The sequence below is a fragment of the Cetorhinus maximus genome, chromosome 3 (assembly GCF_964194155.1).
Source record: "Cetorhinus maximus chromosome 3, sCetMax3.hap1.1, whole genome shotgun sequence".
Classification (NCBI taxonomy): domain Eukaryota; kingdom Metazoa; phylum Chordata; class Chondrichthyes; order Lamniformes; family Cetorhinidae; genus Cetorhinus; species Cetorhinus maximus.
Window position 1 is genome coordinate 67936709 of NC_135881.1, and position 19711 is coordinate 67956419.

At 42.9% G+C, this 19711-nt stretch overlaps 1 protein-coding gene across 4 annotated transcripts in view; it reads right to left on the minus strand.

Moving 5' to 3' along the window:
- The window catches only part of ctnnal1 (catenin (cadherin-associated protein), alpha-like 1), a 395162-nt gene that overhangs the window by 19332 nt on the left and 356119 nt on the right, over positions 1-19711 (minus strand). For all 4 annotated transcript variants that reach the window (XM_078538519.1, XM_078538520.1, XM_078538521.1 and 1 more), the window contains 3 exons: positions 18348-18506; positions 11261-11353; positions 10008-10158 (listed from right to left, as the gene is read on the minus strand). In XM_078538519.1, the coding sequence (XP_078394645.1) occupies positions 10008-10158; positions 11261-11353; positions 18348-18506 (403 nt within the window). The remainder of the gene's footprint in view (positions 1-10007; positions 10159-11260; positions 11354-18347; positions 18507-19711) is intronic.

The following is a 19711-nucleotide window of genomic DNA, read 5'->3' on the forward strand; positions in this document are numbered from 1 at the left end:
CAAAAAGCTGACACACAGAAAAATGTCAGATTGTGTAGGAAACTAAAAAAACAAACTGATAGTTATTTAATTCAGGGGAAATGTTTATTCTCAAAATTCAAACAATCTGGGTTTATCCTTTAAATGGAGTTCCAACGTAATTTTACATAATATACATCAATAAAAGATGCAGAATTTAAGAGATTTACATTACATACATCAGCCCTGAAAATTGACCCCTGGTAAATGTCCCGTCAAAAGCAAACTGGACTGAATTTAACATTCTGAGACAGTGCTTCTTAAAGAATTAAGGCACAATCAAACAATAAAAAAAAATTGTAGCAGTGCCATGTGAGTCAAGAATAATGCCAACATTAATTAAATCAGGAACAAATATAAACAGCAGTAGGTAATAATTCGTCAAAAATGTTTATACATTCTCTTATGTATACCTGCTATTGCTATGGTTGCTTTCAGTCATTTGAGTAAATCATAAAACATAGCTAAAGAGCACATACCTTCATTTATGGGCATCAAAATGTTGGTTAAATTTTAATGGTAGAGAACTAATATGGCAGTTAATTATTTATTAACATGAAAAATATTGAAACAAAACTTAAAATGCTTCAAGAGGTGAAACTGAGAATTTGAGAACTTTTTAAAACTTCACTTTTCACTAGTCCAGCACTGCCACCATGCAAGTTCACAAGAACATATCTTTCATTCACTGTTAAAGACATTAAGCTCACTCACAAACTAACAGTGCTACTTAAAAATAAATCATTAATAAATACATCACTTTTAGTCAACTGTCCAGTGTTGAGGGAAATTATGTTTACTTTGTGTGAAGATGTATGGACAGAAAATTCACATTTAATCTCTTTAAAGGGGACATTTGGCTTTTATTTTGTTTGACCAAAAATAAAATGAAAATGAACACTTACAAGGATGGAACAGGATTCAGCAAAAAGCAACAAGATTGATCCAAAATATATAAGGGGCAACATCCAGTACTGCATGAGAAGTTTCCCTTAAATAAATGTTGGGCAGACCAATGCCATTGTCTTTGGTCCCTGCTACCAACTCTATCCTTCTCCCTGGCAACTGCCTGAGATTGAACCAGGCTACTCGCAAATTTGGTGCCATTGTTGGCCCTGAGTTGAGTTTCCAAACACATAACTGCGTCATCACTAAGATTACCTATTTCACCTCATGGTCATAGAGTCATAGAGGTCTACAGCGCAGAAAAAGGCCCTTTGGCCCATCGAGCCTGTCCCGGTCAAACAAGTACCTAACTCTTCTAATCCCATTTTCCAGCACTAGGCCCATAGCCTTGTATGCCATGGCATCGCAAGTGCACATCCAAATACTTCTTAAATGTTATAAGTGTTTCTGCCTCTACCACCCTTTCAGGCAGTGAGTTCCAGATTCCCACCACCCTCTGGGTGAAAAGATTCTTTCTCACATCCCCTCTAAACCTCCTGTCCCTTACCTTAAATCTATGCCCCCTAGTTATTGATCCCTCCACCAAGGAGAAAAGTTCCTTCCTGCCTACCCTATCTATGCCCCTCATAATTTTATACACCTTTGTAACATCACCCAAATCCATGCCTGCCTCAGCTCTTGTTACTGAAGCCCTCATTCACACTTCTGCTACCTCCAGACTAGAATATTCCAGCCCACTCCTAGCTGCTGGTGTCCCACATACTACCTCCGTAACTGAGGTCATCCAAAACTCTACTGCTGGTCCTTATTTGCAAAACTTATGGCAGTAAAGTTGATAAGTACCATGGACCTGATGACTTTCAAGCTAAGGTCTTAAAATAGGTGGCTTCAGATGGCTGTATTGGTTGTAATCTTCCAACCTTCCCTAGATTCTGAAATGGTCCCAGCAGATTGGAATACCCCAAATACAGCAAATGTAATGCCCCTATGTGAGAAAAGGGGAAGACAGAAAGCAGCGAACTATGGACCAGTCAGCCGTTAATCAGATGTTAATCAGTCATTGGGAAAATGCTGCAATCCATTATTAAAGGGGTAGTAGCAGCACATTTAGGAAATCACAATATAATCAACTAGAGTCAACATAATTTTATGAAAGGGAAATAGTGTTTGACAAATTTATTAGCCTCCTTTGATAATGGAGCAAACAAGGTGGATAAAAGTGAACCAGTATATTTAGTGCATTTGGGTTTCCCAAAGGCATTCGATAAGGTGCCATATAAAAGATTACCACACAAGATAAGAGCTCATGTTGTTATGAGTAATATATTAGCATGGACAAAGGATTGGCTAACTGGGATAAATGGGTCATTTTCAGGTTGGCAAACTATAACTAGTGGAGTGCCACAGAGATCAGCACTGGGGCCTCAACTATTTACAATCTATATTAATGATGTGGATGAAACAGCCAGTGTATTGTAGCCAAATTTGCTGATGATACAAAAATAGGCAGAAAAGCAAGCTGCAAAGAAGACACAAGGAGCCTGCAAAGGGATATAGATAGGTTAAGTGAACGGGAAAAAAGCTAGCAGGAGGAGTATAATGTGGGAAAATGTGAGGTTGTCCACTTTGGCAGGAAGAGTAGAAAAGCAGAATATTATTTAAATAGCGAGAGACTACAGAATGCTACAGAGGTATGTCCTGGTGTGGATGTTCCCATACATGAAACACACGGTTAGCATGCAGGTACAGCAATAATTAAGGAAGGCAAATGGGATGTTAGCCTTTATTGCAAGGGGATGGAATATAAAAGAAAGAAAGTCTTGCTACAACTGTATAGGGCATTGATTACACCTTGTGTATAGTTTTGGTCTCCTTATCTCAGGAAGAATGACGACCATGCCATGAGTGAAATGTCCTGTTTCACAGGCCACTGCCATGCACTAATTATCTCCCTTTGCTTTCACAGGCACATCTGCCAAACAGCCGATAGAGTCCATGACCCAGGGCCTCCAATCAAGCTCCGAAGAAACCTCTGGAGTGGAATCTGGAGGCACCGTACCTGAAGTCCAATCAGAGCGCTCACCCACACCCTCCACCAGTGCAGAGACACACACTTTGGTGGGACCTAGCTTTAGAGTAGCCTCGGGATCACAACCTGGTGAGCACATCACACTGTCTGATCCACAGCAGGCGGAGGCAGGGACTTCCCAGGTCCCTGGCACTCGGAGGACTGCTGGAGGCCAGAAAATTGCTGAGTCCAAGTCAAATGATGAGCTTCTGGACTTGGTCAAGTCACAGTTGCTGGATCTGCAAAGACAGATCCTCGGGAACACCGAGAAGGGATGTCTGCTGCACTCCTCAGATTGCAAGGCACGATGGAGGAGTCCGTCCACTTTCAGTCTGAGGTGATAGCAGCAGCATTGCAACACATCGAGGTCTGATAGGGGGGCAGCTGCCTTGCAGACCTTGGTCCATGACTTCGCTCCTGCACTGTGGCACGGGCTCAACTCCATTGCTGATGTCGTAGTTGGCCTCCAACAATGTGTATGCGAGAGGGATGCAGGGCAGCTCGATCTCACTGCAGCTACCCCTGCTCCTCATGGAGTCAGCCTGGGTCCCCAGGCACCCATAGGGAGGAGGATCAGAAGGTGCACGCTCTGGGCCCATGCATCCAGGTGACTCTGAGAGTGTCCGGCCCATCCGACTGCCCTCTTCTTGTGACTCAGCAGCTCAAACTCCACAGGCCAAGGAGGGTGCCACTGCCACACAGCAGGACCCCAAAAGAAGGCCGGGGCCCTCCAAGTCTCTGCCCTCCAAAGGACGCCTGCCAAAGTCATCACAGACAGGGCGTCACAGTCAGCAGGCTGCCTCCACCTCCGCTGTGGATGTCTGGGGAGCACCAAGACATAGCGGCAGGGTTAGGAAAGTTAAGGAGAATTAGTTGCACAGCCTGGGCACGGGTGTTGATCACTTGTACATAATGTTCACTATTGTCGATAAACTCCCAAGAATGTCTCCCTGCATGTGGCTCCTTGTTCTGGTGAGAAGTGTTCATGTCACTCAGATGTGAAACCTTTCTGCACAAGATAAAGGCAGGTGTCTCAGTCCAGGGCCTATTCCCTGTGCTCTGTGCAGTCTTCAGACCAAAGTGATGATCCAGCCTCACACTCCCTGGACACATTACTGAAACCTGCACCTCGGCGGTGCTTGTCATTGCTGCCAGAATGTAGTCGGCAGGTGCCACAGAGTTCTCTCATACTCCCTGTGTGCTCTCAGCACCTTTAAGAAGGGACTGGCCCCCATCACACCAGCATCTGCGACCAGTGATGTCCAGCTCTTCGAGGGTTCAGCTGCTGAAGGTGGACAGAGCATCAGATGCTTCCATAGTTTCATGGCTGTGTCTCTGTGAGATGACCCTGACCATAGAGCGCAAACGAGCTGCCCTCAGCCAGACAGGAGTCAGACATTCCCAGAGACTGTGTGAAGATTTATGGAGTGTCCTCTGCATGTCGTCATCATCCTCCTGCGATCAAGTGACTATTAGGGCCTCCACCGCCTCTCCATGACAGGAGCATTCTCACAGAGGGTATTCGCGCTGCCATAAGCCAGACTGGAGTCAAACGTTCACAAATGCAATGTGAGGAACTATGGGGTCACCTCACTGCATGTCATCATCATCCTCCACAAACCTAGCAGCTATGAGGACCTCCCGAGTGCGCCTGCCTCGTCTGGCCAGTGTGAGGGCCTCATCCTCATCACCTCCGAGGACCTCCTCACCCTCATCCGCATTGCCATCCTCCTCATCGGAGGAGACATGCAGCTCCTCCATCTCCTCTTCAGCCAGCTCGTCTCCCAGTTGGAGTGCCAGGTTGTAAAGGGTGCAGCAGACGACGATGATGTGTGATACCCTCTGTGGGCTGTATTGCAGGGCTCCACAAGACCGGTCCAGGCACCGGAACTGCATCTTCAGCATCCCGATGGTTTGCTCCACCAAGTTGCGGGTTGCAGCATGAGCCACATTATACTGATGCCCTGCTGCAGTCTGAGGCTGCCGCACAGTTGTCATCAGCCACGGCCTCTGCGGGTAACCCTTGTCCCCGAGGAGCCATCCCTGCAGCTTCTGTGGACCCTGGAAGACTGCAGGGATCTGCAAGCACTCAGGATGTAGGCGTCGTGCACACTCCCTGGAAACCGTGTGCATACCTGCAGGATGTGTTTCTGGTGGTCGCATACCAGCTGCACGTTCAGTGAGTGGAAGCCCTTGCGGTTGATGAAGTCCACCGAGTGCAGCGATGGAGACCTGAGCACCACATGAGTACAGTCAATCACACCCTGCACCTGTGGGAATCCCAAGATCAGGATGAATCCAATGGCCCTTGCATTCTGGCTGTCCCGGTTCTGGGCGTAATGCACAAAGTTGTGTGCCATGGAGAAGATGGCATTTGTGACCTCATGGATGCATTTGTGGGTGGTGGCTTGTGAAATCCCACAGAGGTCACCTGTGGAGCCCTGAAAGGAGCCACTGGCATAGACTTGAGAACCGTGGTCACTTTCACAGCCACTGGCAGTGGATGCCCTCCATGTCCTCTTGGCGCCAAGTCCTGCAGTAAGTGGCAGATGTGAACGACCAGGTCCATGGACATATGCAGTCATCGGCGACACTGGTTCTCAGTCATCTGCAGGTGGTGTCTATAGACCCTGGGTGTCGCTTGGCACCGACTAGTCACGGCTCGCTGTCGCTCCTGGGCGGCGTGTGCTGGAGCCCCAGCAGCCCCTTCTTCATGAGGTTGCTGTTCCTGCCTTTGCGCGGCTAGGATCCTCAATTGCGCTCTCCTCTGTCTTTTTTGCTCTCTGTAGGCCATCAGGCACACAGCTAGGTCACCAGGATCCATGCTCCTGATGTGGTCCTCCTGCGGCATGAAAGAGAGAGAGACGCGGTTAGCATGGGTGTACTTAGCACCTTCCCTGGCCCTGTGTGACTGCCCCTTAATGCTTTCCAGAGAGTGGTGGCCAACCTTCGGATGGCCACAGACGAGTGTGCTACATGGCTGCCCTGTCAGCCTGCAACATGGGGGGGGGTTGCTCCTAACCGGGATGCTAAGGTTGCAAGGGGCTGTGAGTGCCTCCAGCAGTGACTGCTGCATGGCCAGTGCTGGCGAGGAGGTTGTACAACATGTGCAGTCCAACTGCTGCATGGTCCAGTAAAGTGGTCACAGACTCGCAGTCTTTGCTGGGGTGGAGGGGTTGGGGTAAGGCTTGGATGGCTTGGTGGCATATTGGTGCCTCTGTATTGCTTGCGTGGATGGACAGGCTAGGAGCCCGACCCCAATCATATCACTCTGGCCGCACCTGATCTGTCTCAGTTGCAGAGACATGGTTAGTTTATACAGATGTCCCTACAGCGTGGCCACTTCCCTCACCTACCCTGCCCCCCACCTCGACTGCTTGGGCATGAGATCCAACGGCAGGGCAGCAGTTGCCTTCCCTCCGACAGCAGTTGCCCCCGGATCTCCCCCTGACAACAGTCGCCTCTGTGGCAGGCCAACACTTCACCCCAGTCCCCCGGCACCCCTGAAGCCTGCAAAGCAACAGGCGACCCTGGCGAGCTCTGCAGAACATTGCTGTGCACTCACCTCCAGTTCACCCAAAGTGCAGGCCACCAAATGCACATCTCCTGTGGGCTCTTGTGAAACACGTCGACGTGCTTTCCCGCCGATGTGGACAGATGATCTAATGTGGTCCAAGAGCCTGGCGGGATGGCCTTTTAATAATAAGCTGATGTATTACAATGAGCTCCCCGACGGCCATCGGCGGGAAACGTGGCCCACCATCGGCGGGCTGAGCAGATGATTGTGACCTGCTTTCCCGGATGCAGCTGGATGTGATAGTGGAACAGTTAGGTTTCCAGAGGGATCAGCTTGAATGGACTCAATGGCTTTCTTTTATACTTGGCTTTTTCATGTTCTTACAACAGTGACTACACTTCAGCAGCACTTTATTGGCTGTAAAGCACTTTGGTATGTCTTGAGGTCATGAAAGGTCTATATAAATGTAAGCTTTCTAGTCACTAGGAAAGGCCATTGAAATGGTAACCAAGGCTACTAGATGGCTCCTGAAGAGAGCAGTGATTCAGAGGTGGTTGCATGGGGATTAATCAAAAAGGAGTTACAGATCTTTAGGGCCTAAAGGAGTTAGTCAAACTGGATACTCTAAGTTAAGTGCTGTTCTTGTACCAGTAGGTGGGGATGTTGCACCATGAAGAATGATTGGCATGACAGAATCATTTGCTGATCCACTCTTAACCCTTAGCGTCATGCCCATTTTGTTCACAACAAATGCAGCATCACAGGAAAATATAGGACAACCAGTAGGAAGTTTGTGATGATTCCCCTTGTTTTTTTTTACGTGATCACTTTATTTCATACTATGTTCAAATGAAACAACATTAACTGATTACATTTTAAGGTAAAAGAAACACATTTGGTGGGGGGGTGGGAGGGAAGAAACATTTTGTGGGGGATGGAACCTAAATCCAGGAGGAATTCAGTTTGCTCTGTTGCAGCCCGAGAGTCAATCTAAATTCAGCTTCGGGCCTCAGTTAAATGGCATTCAGGAAGGACAAAAATTTGACTACATTTCACGTGGGGCTGGCAGGAAGCCTGGATTTTGGAGGGGAAGGGCTGGCCTGGGATTTGGGGGGGGGGAGGGGCGGGGTTGTAGTGGGAGAGGGCAAGTAGATCCTCAAATGTGCTGGCAGCATGCCTGAGTTTTTCATAGACCTACAAGCAGCATGCTGTCTTGCTTCTTCTGTACCCACAAAAATAAAAACTGACCTTCTTGGCCCTTCTTTTTGAATGGCCTACAATGGTGCCTTTAAATACCAATGGTTAGGTCACTGAAGTCCAGATTCAACTAAGGAGCATATGCACAGCCCAAGCTTTCAAGCCTGAGTTTGGCTTCAGGGTCCTACAGCTGGCATAGAACCCCGATTCCCACATTTAAATTGCTGAAAGCTTGTTTTAGGCTGGTGCCCTAGGTCACAAATAAACACGAGTCAGTACCTCATCCAAGGCACCTCCAGTCCAGAATGGGCATGACAGATCACATTCAAAATTTGTAGACCTAACACCCATTTTATGAGCAAAACCTCCCCGTTTTTTTATATTTAAAGAACAACTTCTTTCAATTATTGCTGTATAAAAGGCTTCTTAAAATATAAAATATATGTGGCTAGAGATTGGATTCGTGGGAGGGGGAATGTGGGTGGGCTTAATTATTCAAATATCTTTGCCTCTCTCTCCCTGTTAAATAATGTTGAAGGAATAAATACAATAACAAGCAAACAAAAATTTGCAGCTACAGAGAACCTCAGAGAACGAGATCAATTGCAATGTTGCTATTAACATTAATGCTAAAAGATATTTAGCTAGATGCTATGTTCAATATTTACATCCTGCAGTAACAGTGTCTGAGGAGTACCCTTTTTACTAAAACATCCAAATCAAAAAGCCATGCAACACAAGATGCTTTTTTTTTGTCCTTTATCTTAAATTGACCACGTCTACTTCTGTCTCCTAGGTGTTGTTCAATGTTTTTGTTCTCTTTTCTGGTCCCTGTCCTTCAGGGTGTCTCTATTCTCTGAATTTCATGCTCGTCCACTTGATTTTTGCTCCTTTATTTCAGTGCCAGTTCTCATCAGCATATAATTTGGGGAGAATTGGGATGATAAATTCAGAACATAGACCCAACAAAAGACCACTGCTGTCCATTTGGCCATTTCTGATGTTCAGAAAATATTGCATTATGCTTATCTCTTAAACGCCTTAATTGCATCTTTTGCCAAAATAGTTGTTAGCCCATCTTAAATTTGCTTACACTGTCTGTCCTCACTGTCTCCTTGGGTTCTCTTTCTGTAAGTGGTTAAACCTAAACTGTCTGTTCTTTTTCCCCAGCTGATGTGAGGTCTGTGATCTAAGCTGCACTTGCTTTGTCAAGTAATTTGGCAGGACTTGGTTTATCTGCAACCCTTGAAGCCTCCAATAGTGCCGCCTATGAGTCTACTTTTCTTCAGAGGAAATATTCCTAATTATTAGTTGCTTCTTGTAACAATGCTCCAAACTTCCATTTCTCAACAGATTTGTGGGCACTTCAGTCAAAAATTATAACCTTTAACAGGGAGAACTAGGGAGAATTTGACAGGGTGAACTACTTATTCTTACTGCTTAATTAATTTGCTTAAGTGAACAATGGGGATTCCAGATTACCTATATTTGGGATCAATGTGCTGCGAAATATGGTCTATTCCTAAACACTTAGCTAAAAAAATGTATCTCTTGTACAAATTTGATTTTTGACCACAGTTCTTCAAATAAATCGTGGCTGTGAAAAAATATTCCTTTCACGTGTCTTAGACGAAGAAAATCAACATTAATTGGATAATCTACTGCTCAGAGAAAGCTCTCTGTGCACATCAAAAGAACCTAGTATGAATTCTGATAAAACTTACCAACCACAGAAAATATCCAAAGGTGTAAGACGTCGAGGTGATCCCATTCAAAGGGGAGGACAGCAATTAAAAAATCAAATTGCTACATTCACTATATTATCAAATGAAGTGATCATTACAAGGAGATCTAACAGATATTTTTTAAATGTCCCTCCCCATCCTGATAGAATTATAATAGTTAATCCATTCAATACTATATAAAAATTTGTGTTTGAACAATATGAATAATTAAATCAAAAACTGTCTGGGCCTTTCTCAGACTCAGAGTCTGCCATTCACTTTTATTTAATATGTTAATCGTTCTACCAAATGAGGTAACAAGTTTTCCTTGAATTTCAATGAGTTGTAAATAGATGCCTTGGGGCATATTTTTAGATCACTAAAAGGCTTTAGCATTTTACAGTTACGACTCGTAACAGCCAGTTTTATTATGTGCTATTTGAAATATGTTACCAGAATTGTGTTTTACGCACTCTAATTTTCTTCCTCAGTTAGAACCTACATATTACACGACCAAACTGACAATGTTCTAAATGTAATACAGAGAATACTTAAACCTCTGAGTCAAACTATTCACCTCTTCGTCCTTCAAATACATCATTAATTTCTTTCAGCAGAATAGACATATCGTTCAGTTGTGACTCCCATGCTTCACAAAAGACATCTAGGTTTTCTTTGGCAATCTTACTAGAAGGGTGAAGAGCCAAGGTCTGTGCAGCAGAAATGATCTGAGAACAAAACAGAATAATTCACTTGGCAATATAAAGGAAGCCCTTTATGCACTGGATGCTATTTAAAATGTACAGGTAGGAGACCTTGGAATTGAGAATGTCAAAAGCTCCAGAATTTGGAACACTTAATAAGAAACGTTTAGGTCTGAAGTTCAGCTGTGTTCTAACTTCAGTGGACCCGTTGATACATAGCAGTTATGAGACTTTTTTGTTGCTTGGTACAAAAATTAAAAATAAAAACTAGCCCAGAGCTCCACAATCTAACACCATGGAGCAATTCAATGCTATTTGACAAAACAGTCTATCTCTCCAATGAGTTAATGATTCCAGTTCAATTAGTTAAAGGAAATGTTGAGCGAGTGGGGGAAAATTAGACAATCAGAAGCTCACCCGCCATTTTGGAAAAAACAATTAGCAGGCTATTGAGCTCGTTTAAAAAGCCAATTGATTGCAATTTTACATTTTCCTGTCCATTTTTTGGTAGTCAGATAGGAAAAACATTTACACCATGTATGAGGAGGTGGCACAAGGGCAAATGAAAAGGCCTGCAAATGGGATCATGGCTGCAAGTAGCAGCAGAGTATGCTGAAGGTGACATTGGTTGACTGTTGGTAGACTTTTTTCATCACAGTTTTCAGGTTGAAATTACATATAAAGGAGAGCGTGAGAGGGCAGAGGTCCTTTAAATAGGTGACTGTGACCGACTCCTAGTTCATGGCCTAACCTCTCTTTAGCCGGGTATCCCACCCGATTGGGTGCAAAGCCCCCCTTCCCAGTGCTAATTGGTCAGCTTTCCTGCTGGACGGCCTCTAATTGGCTAACTGCGCTTGATTCACCATGCTGAAAGGGTGGGGGCAGGAGGAGTGGTGAATGGACCATGCAATTACAGTTCCGCCCCCCTCATCCTGCCAGAAACCATAAAATCCGGTCCATTATAAATAAGCAAACAGAAACACTTGATTGATCTAGAATGAAGTAAATCCATGTCTTTGAATAATGCCTCATGCACATTACTGGGTTTTACTTTAAAAGGTATATATGATAACTAACCACCTTAGGAAAATTACAAACAGCTCAAAACTTAACAAAACCTCCGTACCTGTGGGCCAATAACCTGAAATGTTTCTTCTGCGTGTAAACAAGTAATCTCTAGGGGTTCTGTTCCTGACACATGCCGCAGTAATCGAGAAGTCTGGCGTGGGGGAAATAAAACGTCACAGGGTTTACATCTAGATTTTCTTCTACAGATGTCACAAAACATAAATCAAATTTCATTAAACTACAATTGAAACGGCCTGCAAATCTTTTCTAGGAACTGACATTTTGCTAGGTTCTATTACTTGTTGAAAACAAAAGTTATTAAATACCTCACACAACATTCCTTTGGGCATTTTCCACATAACATGCATGTGGTAAATGTAATGCAGGTGGGGTAATGTTGTGGTTACATGACCGGACTGATGACCTAAAAGTCATCATTTAATCCCACAATGGCAGATTGTGAAACTGAATTCAATAAATGTAATTTTTGAGCTAGCACCAGAAAAAAAAGACTAAAAGCTGTCAGGTGACTCCAAAAACTCAATTGACTTACAAATGTCTTTCATTAAAGGGAACCCACCACCCCAACCCAGTCCAATCTACGCAATAGTTTGTATTATGTGGCTTCCACAATGCTCTCTCAAGTGGCCTAGCATGTAGCTCAGTTACGCAAACAATTGTTACAAAGTATAACATGGCTTTGATGTATCCTTAACACTGATGTCCACATACTGAATACAATATTTATTTAAATACACGTGTTCAGTAGCAGTGCTTCTGGCCTTGGGTTCCAGTTAGTTTGAATTTGGTAAATTATGTTGAGGAACTGGGTGAAATTGAAGAAATTCGCTGATGTTCAAAAAGTGTAATGTTCCTTCCACCAATTACATCTAGTCTCATTCTTTCTCTCATGTAATGCTTGTAATTTCTCTCTCCATCACCTGTTCTACATCTGAGTCATTCTTTCATCCTATCTAACCACCCCCGTGAACTGCATGCTATAAAATAAACAACTAATAAGAAAGGATATTTCCCCCTCAAAGGTGGAGAGATCAGAAAAATCTCTGTATAACAACCGTATAAAATCTTAAGAAATTTGTTGAATATTATAGGAATAGCTCTCTCTCTCTCTTATGAAGAAAGCTTCCTGGATTATCAAACATGGAACAGCATTAGCCATTATCTCTGCCAAGAACATGTCTCTGAAACAAGGCATTCCTGATAAGGTTGCATCTCATGACCCACATATAAACCAACTGTCTGAGTAAAAGGTTAAACAGGATGTTCTAGCAAGCGATAGTCATGAGATAATCTAATGGGCTTCCAACAGAAATAGAAGGGATTACCGTGAATATCTGCCCCATGCTAATTGGCAATTGAATATGTGATTGATAAGGGATCCCAGAAATAAGGTACATAAATGGGCTCTTACGATGACTTCAGACAGGAAAGAGCTTCTCAGGTGGACCAATGCAAGTTCTGGTCTAATACTTAGTTTAGTTCAAGACAACTTCAGACAGAGTCGAGCTTATTGAAGTGATTAATACTGGCTTTGGCCTAGCACTTTGGCTAACTCATAAGACGGAGAACAGAAGAGACTGCCACCTCCAGCCATGGAGATCAGCCATTCATCCATCCATTTCTCTGATCTGGGTTGATGGGGTAGATGATCAGCCATGATCTACTTGAGTGGTGGAGCACGCTCGACCTACCCCTGAATGACCTACCCCTGTTCCTGTACTCTGAGTAGGCCTGTTGCCACCAGCCACAGAGATCAGCATCCCCACTTCCCCCATTCATTCGTCTGGTCTGGAACATGTAAGCCATTCTCAACTGCTATGGTTCATATGTTTTTCTGCCTACTTAGCTTATGTATCAAATCTAAACTATCACTTCTGAATAAGCTGTTTTAAAATCACTAATGAGGTCAACCCATTTTTTCTGTAATCAGTGACTCCTGGATCAAAATCTTACATAGTGCTTTTAACACAATAAAACGTCCCAAGGCACTTAACAGGAGAGTTATGAAACGAAATATGACACTGAGCTACATAAGGAGAAATGTCAGATGACAAAAGCTTAGTCAGACATAGGTCTTAAGGAGCGTCTTAAAAGAGGAAAGGGAGGTGGAGAGGTGTAAGGAGGAAATTCCAAAGCTTTAAGTTGTATACACTGTACTAGGCAAAATGAAATTAATTTGCATGTGCTCCCCAAGCAGAAGTATTGGGGGGTGCTATAACTTCAGGTGAACAGGGAACAAAGAGATTAACAGCTCTTCAAGGGCTGGAATTGTGTGATTATTGCTGAGATGCTGAGCCAAGTAGTCTTGCCAAGAGATGACTGTCAGAACTGGTGTCTTTGATGAGTTTACATTGGTAAAAAAATGTAATAGAGGAAGGTATCCTTGAAGATCAAATTAGGCAGTATGCACGGCAGGGCAACATAGATAGGCACAGTTGATAAAGATATTCTATGGATGAAAGAAGAGTGCAGATTATGCACAGCAGGAACACCATGTGCTCAACAAAGTGCAGCATCAGCAATAAAACATGGGAAGCATCAGCACGTGTTGCACAATTTACACATCTCTTATACTTCTCTTGCACTTTGTAGCTGCCAAAGAGAAAGGCTTTGAAATAAATGTCATACATAACTGTTGCATGTTGTTCCACTGAGTCAATATGCTACCTTTAACTGTGTGTACATTGTGTGGTCATCCATTCACACAGAAGAAAACGTTATATGCCAACCTCAAAAGCATGATTTGTGTGCTTTTGAAGAGCAGGCTGCCTTTCACTACAGTGAAAGTACCTGGTGCCACCTACTTTGTCTCACCTGCCATGAGAAGGCAGATTTGAAAATAACAAGAGTGGAGGCTAAACTGGGTGTGGGCAAGGGAGAACTTAATGCTTTGTGCCAACCCAACAAGGCTAATGTTTCTTCAGCAAATTCTTGCTAGCCAATCAAGTTCACTCAGTAACACAAACACTTCTGCTCATCAATAATAGGGCACATATTGGCACTGTTACTGTGTGAACAGACATTTGCCACATGCCCAAGGTACACCTAGGTCTGACTACTTGGATGCTGGGCTAAGTCAATGTGGATTTCAGGCAGCTAAGGTGCAAGCACATCCGCCTTTTTTTCTGCTGTCTGAACACCTATTTCTCCTCCAAATCTACGTCAGCCATGACAAGTCCAATAGGATGCCAATACTGAGCACTGTGATCACTGCTGAAGGAGCACAATACTCCAGGTGTGGTCTTACAAAAGACCTGTATAACTGCAGCAAGACTTTCTTACTCTAATATGAAAACAGAAAATGCTGGGAAACTCAGCCGGCCTGGCAGCGTCTGTGGAGAGAGAAACAGAGAAAACATTTCGAGCCTGTATGACTCATCTTCAGCTTTGAAGAAGAGTCATACGGATTTGAAACATTAACTCTGTTTCTCTCACCACAGATGCTGCCAGACCTGCTGAGTTTTCCCAGCCTTTTCTGTTTTTATTTCAGATTTCCAGCATCCGCAGCATTTTATCTTTCTCACTCTTATACCCCAAACTCCTTGCAATAAAGGTTGATATGCCATTTGCCTTCCTCATTACTTTGGGGTGGGGGAGGGGCACCTGTACAGTATGTTAACTTTGAGACTTGTATAGAAGGACTGCTAAATTCCTCTGCATCCTAACATTTTACAATACTCTTACCTTTTAAAAAATATTCTGCTTTTCTATTCTACTTAGCAAATTTCACATTTCCACTTTATAACCATTAACAATGAACAGTGCAGATACTAGATGGTGCAGTACCACACGAGGACTGAGTATTTCTTTCACACGCCCAGGTTTGAAAGTTCATCCTCAAATTGGGCAAAATTGCTCAAAATGGATTATTTTGTAAAATTGATCAGAAGGGCATTACAAAGTGCAATAAAGAATTAAACAATGTGGCTTTGCCAACCACAATATGATTGACATTTACATTCAGTTTGAAAGGGCTGGAGAGTGGGTCTAAGAGTAGTATTTTAAACTTAAATAAAAGCAACCATGTGGGCATGAAAGCTGAGTTAGCTGAAGTGAACTGGGATACAAGGCTAGGGGATAGATCAATAGACGAGCAGTGGCAAACATTTAAGGGGATATTTCAGAATAAGTATATTCCTGCTATAAAGAAAAATTCTAAAGGGAGGGCCCACCAAGCATGGTTAACTAAATTTAAGGAAAATATTAACTTAAGGAAAAAGCATATAACTGCACAAAGGTGAGTGGCTGGTCAGGTGACTGCCCGGAATATAAAGAACAGCAGAGAATAACTAAAAGGTTAATCAGGAGAAACAAATGTATGAGACGAAGCTAGCTAGAAATGTAAGAACAAATAGCAAGAGTTTCTACAGGTGTTTAAAAAGGAAAAGAGTAAGTAGAGTGTCGGTCTGCTAGAGAGTGATACTGGGGAGTTAATTGTAGATAATAAGGAAATGGCAGATGAAATGAACAAATATTTTGCTTCTGACTTCACTATAGAGGATACAAAAAACTTTTCAGTCATAGCTGTAAATCAGGAGGTGGAAGGGAGAGAGGAACTTGGTGAAATTACAATCACTAGGGAAGTACTGAGCAAATTCATGGAGCTGCGGGCTGACAAGTCTCCAGGTCCTGATGGACTTCATCCTAGGGTCTTAAAAGAGGTGGCTAATGAGGTAGTAGATGCGTTGGTGTTAATTTTTCAAAATTCCCTAGATTCTGGAAAGGTTCCATCAAACTGGAAAATAGCAAATAAAACTCCTCTATTCAAGAAGGGAGGGAGGCAGGAAACAGGAATCTATAAGCCAGTTAGCTTGACATCTATCGTGGGGAAGATGTAAGAATCGATCATTGAGGAGGTTAAAGCTGGATACTTAGAGAAACTCAGTAATCGGGAGGTGTGGGAATGGTTTGTGTAAGGGAAATCATGTTTAACCAATTTATTGGAGTTCTTTGAAGGAGTAACATGCGCTGAGGATAAAGGGGAGCCTGTAGACATGCTGTACTTTGATTTCCAGAAGGCAGCTGATAAGGTGCCAAAGATTATTGCAGAAAATAAAAGCTTATGGTGTAGGGGGTAACATATTAGCATGGATAAAAGATTGGCTGGCTGGCAGAAAACAGAGTATGCATAAATGGGTCTTTTTCTGATTGGCAGGATGTGATGAGTGAAGTCCTGCAGGAGTCTGTGCTGGGACCTCAACCTTCTACAATTTATATCAATGACTTAGATGAGGGGAGTGAAGGCATGGTAGCTAAATTTGCAGATGACACAAAAATAGATCGGAAAGTATGTTGTGAAGAGTACATGAGGAGGTTACAGATGGATATAGATAGGTTGAGTGAGTGGGAAAAAATATGGCTGATGGAGTATAATGTGGGAAAATATGAAGTTGTTCACTTTGGCAGAAAGAATTAAAAAAAGCAGAATATTACTTAAACGACGAACAGCTGCAGAATTCTGAGCTGCAGAGGGATCTAGTGCATGAGTCACAAAAAGTTAGTATGCAGGTACAGCAAGTAATTAAGGAGGTTAATCAAATGCTATCCTTTATTACGAAAGGGATCGAGCATAAAAGTCAGGATATTATGCTTCAGTTATACAGGGCATTGGTGAAACCACATCTTGAATAGGGTGTGCAGTTTTGGTCTCCTTATTTAAGGAAGGATGTAAATGCATTGGAGGCGGTTCAGAGGAGGTTTACTAGATTGATACCTGGAATGAGTGGGTTGTTTTATGAGGAAAGGTTAGACAGTCTGGGCTTGTTTCTACTGGAGTTTAGAAGAGTGAGGGTAGACTTGATTGAAGTATATGAGGTCCTGAACGGTATTGACAGGGTGGATGTAGAAAGGGTGTTTCCTCTTGTAGGTGAGTCCAGAACTAGGGGGGGAACACTGTTTTAAAATTACGGGTTTCCCTTTTAGGACAGAGATGAGGGTAAATTTTTTCTCTGAGGATTGTGCGACTTTAGAACTCTCTGCCTCAGGTGGAGGTGGGGTCATTGAATATTTTTAAGACGGAGGTAGATTGATTCCCTTGCCTAACAAGAATCTAAGGTCATCGTGGGTGGATGGGAATTGGAATTCAAAACACAAACAGATCAGCCATGATATTAATGAATGGCGGAGCAGGCTCGAGGGGTCGAATGGCCGACTTCTGCTTCTATTTTGTATGTTTGTATGTATGAGTGAGTTCTTTAAATTAACTATAACTTTGTTCAAAATAAATTCAGAGCTATTAAGATGTAACAAAATTATCATGGATACTCTACAAATCTGAAGTGTGATTTGAGAACAAAAAAAGACTGAAAAGAAAAACTTTGCATTTAAAAAAAATTAACTACATTCACTAAGATACACGCTGCTGCTTGGATAATGCATTTTATATATGGTAATATATGATTTCCAAATACATATATGACCACATAGAAAAAACAGATTTACAATTTTGTGCCTGTGGAAAATGCCCCACAAATTTTAATGTATTAGAGGAAGCAGAGTGGGAGAAGGCTCATGTGGAACATAGACACTGGCATAGATCAGTTAAGTCAAATGATCTGTTTTTGTGCTGTATATTCTATGTAATTCTATGTTGCAAGAGACCCCTTACAATACTTAGACGCTCTTGAGCACCTGCCACAAACACTGATACACTCCAGGGCCGCTTTGCAAGTTGTCTTGCCTTCCTGGAGACCTTCTTGTAAATACTGACAGATGTCCGAAATTATTCATTAACCATTATTCACTCAGTCCCAGAGACTCTTTTAATACTGAAATACCCTAGGGAACCCTGCTATTATTTACAAACTCCTGGGAAAGCCCTGCAAATATTTAATCATTCACTCCTCAGGACTGACCATTAATATTAGCATACTTGCAAAGATCCAACTCTAATTTACAAAAGTAGCAAAGGAAGCCCAAAGGACACCAATGATATTATTGTCAAAAATTGTTTCTGCAACACAAACAATGAGCGTTACATCGCTAAAAATCTATTGAGCTAGTGAACTGCATGACATTCCCTTGTGGACTCCTAGGAGAGCAAACAAATACAAGATAGAAGAGTTTCCATTAAGTGCTAGAAGCTCATTTTGCTCACTTTTAAAGGACTTGTTTCAACTCCCTACCTCAGTAAGTTGTTCCTTCTGTTCAGATAGTTTACAGGTACACTCAGCTAATGCTTCCAAATTTGCTTCAACCCCAGATACTTTCAATGCCTTGAGGACCACATGCTCTGTGTAGCATTTCAGAAGATCCCCTGCTGACTCCACGGCTGTATTTTGAAGCTGAAGAACAAAGACAGAAGAATCAATACACATCACTGCAACAAAAATACTTTGTATGAGCTGAGCAAAAATAAAGAGGGCCTTTTACTTATCTGAAATTTCAAAGAGTGCTATTCAAATCAGCTCAAACATCTTTAGTGCTGGTGAGAGCAATTATAGACATATTGCTGAAATATTAGGATTCAAAGTAATCCTTCCCTAACAGCAAAAGGCTGGGGACTTATTCAAATTTAATAACTCAGTAGAAAAATACATTAGCACAATTACAATTTTCCAATGCCTTTTACTCAATAAAGTTAAAGTTAAAGAAGTTGCAATTGCTCATTTTTAATTTCAAGTGTACATTTGAGCACTGGGGTAGCCCACAGTGATGTGGTTTTGAATTCAGTCTGGGGTTGGAGTCTTTTCCTGATGGTGGTAAAAGTCTTAAGTGAAATGTGCTACAGCACGCTTAACCAAGTTCAGATCAGATACAAACCCATAGAACCGAACTGCTAATACTTCAATGCAAATTAGCACTAAATCGTCAATCTCATCCAGAGAGAATACAAGGAAGATTAGTAGAAAATAAAATACATATACTAGGTTAGAAGTTGAGGGCAAGTGGAGTTTTATCCTCTATTTGTGTGCTGCAACCAACTGGAAAATGTTTTATGCAGATACTTGGGCCTGAATTTTTGCAACGACAGAGAGCGGAAGAGGCCGAAATAGGGAGGCCCCGCCCCCGAGCATGGCACCTGCCATTTTCGTGGGGACAGGAATGGCCCGGGTTGTCATATGCACATGCACGTTTCATAAGGCAGCTGACCATATAAAACAGCAGCTGCCTCCAGTCATGTTTGATTTTTGTTAGCCAGGGGTGGGAAACACAACACTTGCAAATTAGGCCTGGTAGGAGCAAGTCTAAATTTTATGAACTTGTTTGGAGAGGTGCAGTACTCTTTTTTGAGAGGTATGCTACCCCTTTGGATATGGTTCTGGGACACATTTGGGAGATGTAAGGTGCCCTTTGGGAGTGGTAAGATGGCCTTTAGGATTGTTAAAAGTGGACACAAATGTGCATAAAAAATGCATAAACAGCATGGCTCCTGCAGTCTGCTCATAGTGGGTGAGTTGGTATGGTAGGTGTAAGGGAAAAGAGTGGTGGGTGAGGGTCATGGGTTGGCACTTAGTTGGCATGGGGTTATAAAGAGTCATGGCAATGG